Genomic DNA, 6,007 nt, shown 5'->3' with positions numbered 1-6,007 from the left:
CTACCTTCATCTTTTCGTGATTACCTCTAATCCTTTACGAATTGTGAAGACCAGAAGCTTTATTAGTTCCAATGCCGGTACCTTTACTATTATCAGTAATGGATAATCCTAACCCTCCTTTTATGGTTTTCATTTGCAATAAGTTTCGCAATAGGAGTAAACCGATCCCTTTTAACAATTTCTCTGCATTCCATAAACACCAAATATTAACACCATAAGAAACCAAACAAATTTCCTTTTGTTGTAAAGAACATTCGAGGAATTCAAATGAATCATGCAAATCTTATGGCAAAATAATCCCTAACCCTAAAATTCTATGACATTTGGACAAGTTTTACTTCCTTATTTTGCCATGAGATTTGCAGGTGTGTTCAAATGTGAACAAGTACATACTATTGACCCTTCCCTATTATTTTCTTTCAAGTTATTAGTCCCTCTAATTTTCTCCCCATGTGACATCGACACATCGTTATCTTATTACATTTTTAATAAGCCGAGAGTCTTTAGGCTAATCGATCTATTAATTATTTGATGTTTATTATAATAAATCAAGGGTAACATATAATAAAAAATATGACCATAAAAAAAAAGGGTTACATATAATATTAAGTCTTTGTTTAATAAGTCTACGGTAGATATAATATTAAGTCTTTGTTTAATAAGACTTTGTTTATCCTAAAATATACTATATAACTCTACGGTAGATGATACCAACTTGCCATGTAAAAATAAAGTCTACGGTACATGATAAGTTGTTATATGATCTATACATATATGTACACACACTTCTAATTATGCGACAAGAAAGAGGATTCAGAGGTGGGAACATCTAGTTATAGCTCCTATCTTATTACAACTTGAGAGTAATTCAAACTTCAATTAAAATCATCTGGTTATTATAGCTCAATTATAAGTCACTCTATGTCTCAACATACATGATGTTTTGATTCTTGTAGTATGTAATTTACAATTGCCATAATAGCAGTGTTTAAGCTTATTTTGAAATCTCCCAAATAACAGTTAGAACCGTTGAAGCTTCATATCGAACTGATCATGATTTTCCTTCTATGGTTTGATGGAAAATATGCAACAACATATAAGGAGCATCCGAATGTTGTCGTCTTGCCTAAGATGAGAGGGAGTCATCAAAGGTGTAAGCATCTTCATGTACAACTTATGATCCTGAAACAATACTCAGAGTTAGATCTCTCTTTCCATAATTCTGATCACTATGTACTAATTTGATTTCGTACAAGTAGGCGACTTCCAGAATGTACATAATACTTCATCTTATTAATTTTTACTGTTACTTAAGAGCATACATTAATATTATCAAAAACCTTCACCTCTTAAAAAGTTAAATTACTTTCCACCAGTTGCAAGTAGTTTAATTTATAAAGATGAGGAAGAATGTCAGCAGCTTAATTTATTAGCTGCTTCCAAGATTTGTTTAAATAAAGGCAAAACAAGTAGCCATAATTTAATAGATAGTAGTTGCTACTGGTATGATTCTTTAATTGTGCTTAAATACTCGAGCTTTGATGGTATTGGACAGAGGGGAGGAAGTTTAATGACAAATAGAAAGTGCTCGTTGACTTTTTTTCTTTGAGAATCCTTCATTGATTTCTTATTATCTTGAAAATGGATTAATGAGGATTAGTTGTTCTTATTCCACCTTTCATCATTGTTAGGATCCTGAGCATAGCCATTTATAGGGTTTTATCGTGAAGGTTCTTCTTCATTCTCAAAAAAAAAAAAAAAAAAGAAGGTTCTTCTTCCATATTCCATTTGTTTGTGTTGTGGATTCGATTATCGAATCAGTTGCGTGGGTCTTAGGCACCGAGTGCATCACTTCGTCTTTTTCATTTCATTGATTTCCTTTCAGAAGTTGTCAATATTACATGAAATGAAAGCAATCAGCATGGAAAGTTCTAGATCTAGCTTTGGTTTCGCTCCACTTCCGATCTTCGCCGGGAAAGATTATCATCACTGGCAAATAAAGATGAAGACATTTTTCAAATCGCAAGGCTTGTGGAAGATTATAAAATATGGGAAAACATTGGAACCTACCAAAATTTCCGAGCAAATGCACAAAGAAGAGAAACTAAAGAATGCTCATGCATTGCACTTTATTCAACAAGCAGTTTCTCCGATAATTTTCGTAAAAATTATGTACATATCGTCTGCATCATTGGCTTGGGCAATATTGAATAAAGAATACTATTTCGAAACTAAGTTCCTGGTACGTTTGCCATGTCTAATTTTATTAATAATTAATAGTACTAATTCCGTCTCAAAATACATAATGTTTTGTAAATTCATCTAATTTAGCATGTGTTACATACATATTCATTTGAATGTACTTATGAAACATGTATTTTGATACGAAAAGAGTAATTCTCACGAAAAATACAAAATTCAAATGTAACATATACTGTATAGGGCTATTTGTATAAACTCGACCGATCCATGGTGGTATCTTTAATTAATCTCGATGGCTTTAGTAGATTACAATAACTTTGTGAAAGAACTAAAACTAGAGTTAGTAAATTAATCAACTTCTTTAACAGCCTAGCAAAGCCGCGATGAATATTTGTTGCTGTGAATTAATGCAATCATTATTTTGGTTGTGGGGAAGCAGGAGGGCAAGGATTTCGAAACCGATGTTCCTGAAATTTCAGAAGCAATAGAATGGCCCTCTAGGTGTATCTGTAAGGTCGACAAGGAACAACGTGACTTAAACCAAGCCGCGTACTCTCCTCAGTTAATTTCTATAGGGCCTATACACCATGGAAGACCAGAACTTGCTGACATGGTAAAGCATAAGTTGTATTATGGAAAGTGTTTCCTAGAGCGTAGCGGAAAACAGAAAGCGTTGTTTGTACGGTTCCTTACAAAGAATGAAACTGGGCATTCGAAGTTGCTATTCTATACCCTCTGATCTCCATGACTTAGACTATGTGGAAATGATTTTGTTGGATTCCTTATTCCTACTTGAGCTCTTTTTTAGGTATGGATATAAGACTCTCCCTGAATACGCAGATGATTCTCTGCTTCACGAACCATTGTTGAGGGATAGAATTCGGGTGGACTTGTTGTTGTTTGAGAATCAACTTCCTTACCTTGTTCTCGCTAACTTGCATCAACTTGCTGGTGCCAATAAAGAAAAGTGGGTCAGTTTGACTGAACTTTTCTCGTCATTTTTCTGTTTTTTCATTCCAATCTTCTCCTTCTATCCCCTCGAAAAGTTTTCTAGGTGGCATATCCTTGGTTGGGTAAGGGATGTTTCTCCGTCCCTACCAAACCTACCGGAAGGAGGATCATACTTTGGTACTTTATCTGATGGAGCCAAGAAGTTGTCCGACACAAGAGTCCGCATTATTGGAACCTGGAAGTCTACTAGCGTCAGCTATTATAATATACAAAGACTGTTAGAAGTGCCGATATTCAAGGTAGACAACAACTCAGAAAGGATATATAGCAACCTGATAGCCATGGAGAAATGTGTTTTAAAACAGAATCCTGTCTTTTTCAGCTATTTTCGTTTATTGGGGATGCTTATTAAATCCAGGGACGACGTGGAAATCCTCATTAAAAGTGGGGTAGTAATAAATTCACTAGGTAGCAATCAAGCAGTGGTGGACTTGGTCGACAGTCTTGTAAAAAATGTCGTGATTGACAAATTCCATTACAAAAGCATTTGTGATGAGCTGAATGATTATTCTAGAAGTTGGATGGGTTGGTGGAATTATTGCTGGACAGTCCTAAAGAGGAACTACTTTAATAATCTTTGGAAGGGTACCGCTACGATAGCAGCCGTGTTTATTGTGATTCTCACCATGACACAGACCATAACTTCCATCCTGCAAGTTAAAATAAAGTAAATACTCTCTCCGGTCCACCACTTTAAGTGTCGCATAATGAAATTTACTTCGGTCCACTTCAAGTATCGTTTTATAAAATTCATATTTATTTGAGTTCTTTTTTTCGATCTTACCCTTGTATTTGCTTCAATAAATACTTCATTTTAAATAAATATTTATGATTTTTGAACAATAAATTATGGACAAAAGTGCGATTTTTTAAGATTCACAGACTTTTAGTAATTACATGCTACCCTCCACTGCATTAGTTAATCAAATATAATTGTGCATGAATATATATACATACTAGTGGAAGGCTCGCAACTTGAAATTGACATTTTGATTTTGAATGCCTTAATTTATAAATTTATTATGTTGATAATTATAACTCCATTCCCTTAGTTGTGCTCATCTTCTATCTTCTTCCCTCGATAATGTATTGTCTGATGCATTCTGTATTTCTGCATAATGTACGGAGGCAAGTTACACATTTTGCAATTGAATAAAGTAAGATTACTATACAAACCTTGAGATGACTTGCAACGTTATGCCTTGTCAATCTTTCCACTTCCAACAGCTCAAGTATTCTAGAAGGAATAGCTTGGTCTATTCCTATTTGCTCCACTGGCTGGATGAACTTTTTGTACGATTATGTAGTCCAGCCAACCTGAAAACTCGATAAATTAGAATTAAACCGGCCGATCGCCTTTTTGAAGAAAATAAAGCACCTGGAATTATAATTCATATATATAAGTACCTTCATCTTTTCGTGATTACCTCTAATCCTTTACGAATTGTGAAGACCAGAAGCTTTATTAGTTCCAATGCCAGTACCTTTACTATTATCAGTAATGGATAATCCTAACCCTCCTTTTATGATCTTCATTTGCAATAAGTTTCGCAATAGGAGTAAACCGATCCCTTTTAACAATTTCTCTGCATTCCATAAACACCAAATATTAACACTGTAAGAAACCAAACAAATTTCCTTTTGTTGTAAAGAACATTCGAGGAATTCAAATGAATCCTGCAAATCTTACGGCAAAATAATCCCTAACCCTGAAATTCTATGACATTTGGACAAGTTTTACTTCCTTATTTTGCCATAAGATTTGCAGGTGCGTTCAAATGTGAACAAGTACACACTATTGACCTATCCCTATTATTTTCTTTCAAGTTGTTAGTCCCTCTAATTTTCTCCCCATGTGACATCGACACATCGTTATCTTCTTACATTTTTAATAAGCCGAGAGTCTTTAGGCTAATCGATCTATTAATTATTTGTTGTTTATTAGAATAAATCGAAGTGTTTAAGCTTATTTTGATTCTTAGAGTGTTTATAATTTACGATTTCCATAATAGCAGTGTTTAAGCTTATTTTGAAATCTCCCAAATAACAGTTAGAACCGTTGAAGCTTCATATCGAACTGATCATGATTTTCCTTCTATGTTTTGCTATAGGTTTGATGGAAAATATGCAACAACATAGAAGGAGCATCCCAATGTTGTCGTCTTGCTTAAGATGAGAGGGAGTAATCAAAGATATAAGCATCTTCATGTACAACTTATGAGCGTGAAAACAATACTTAGAGTTGACTTTGACAATGGATTATTGAGGATTAATTGTTCCAACGATTTTTTTTTTATTACAATCACTTTTGTGCGGACAGTGCGACTCAAAACCCTGACCTCACTATTTGAGGTGGGCCGCATCACCACTGGACTAATCCCATAGGATGTTGTTCCAACGATCTTGAATAAACAATTCATGCATCAGCAATATTATTCGGGCGAAAAAATAAAATAAAACACATGAACTTCTAAAATCGATCATAAACTTGAGTATATGAACCGAAATTACATAAACCGAAAAGAACCGATCTAGATGAAACGTAAACCGTTTCGAGTTTAACAGAACCGATTTTTTTTTTCTTTTTCAACCCTCTCTCTCTCAATTGCCTTTATCGATTCGACCTTTCCCTCCTTGAAATAGAATATCCTTTTTGTGTTTCTATGGCGGGTACCAGTCAAAATTAGGGCTTATGAACTTCAATCGATTTGTGTTAGCGATGAGTTAGGATGTAACACCCCTTCCTTTGATTCTCTCTTGTCATCCCCCAATCTCACAAAACTCCTCAAAATAG

The 6,007-nt window shown here is 34.5% G+C and overlaps 1 protein-coding gene across 1 annotated transcript; it reads left to right on the top strand.

The window, feature by feature from the left end:
* The first annotated feature begins 1,906 nt into the window (after positions 1–1,906).
* On the top strand, positions 1,907–3,884 carry LOC139883035 (UPF0481 protein At3g47200-like). The gene is made up of 3 exons (XM_071867265.1): positions 1,907–2,242; positions 2,642–2,919; positions 3,011–3,884. The coding sequence occupies exons 1-3, from the start codon at positions 1,907–1,909 to the stop codon at positions 3,882–3,884; spliced, it is 1,488 nt and encodes a 495-aa protein (XP_071723366.1).
* Positions 3,885–6,007: the final 2,123 nt, after the last annotated feature.

Source organism: Rutidosis leptorrhynchoides, unplaced genomic scaffold (assembly GCF_046630445.1).
Source record: "Rutidosis leptorrhynchoides isolate AG116_Rl617_1_P2 unplaced genomic scaffold, CSIRO_AGI_Rlap_v1 contig341, whole genome shotgun sequence".
NCBI classification, from domain to species: Eukaryota; Viridiplantae; Streptophyta; class Magnoliopsida; order Asterales; family Asteraceae; genus Rutidosis; species Rutidosis leptorrhynchoides.
The sequence above is the reverse complement of the archived record's forward strand: the minus strand, read 5'-3'. Positions and strand labels throughout refer to the sequence as shown.

What these genes read in the sequence shown, in the direction of transcription:
- LOC139883035 (XM_071867265.1), top strand. Translation starts at nt 1,907, where the DNA reads ATGAAAGCAATCAGCATGGAAAGTTCTAGATCTAGCTTTGGTTTCGCT. An exon ending in ATTTCGAAACTAAGTTCCTG is followed by an intron (nt 2,243 to 2,641) that starts GTACGTTTGCCA and finishes GTGGGGAAGCAG; the next exon opens with GAGGGCAAGGATTTCGAAAC. An exon ending in AATGAAACTGGGCATTCGAA is followed by an intron (nt 2,920 to 3,010) that starts GTTGCTATTCTA and finishes GCTCTTTTTTAG; the next exon opens with GTATGGATATAAGACTCTCC.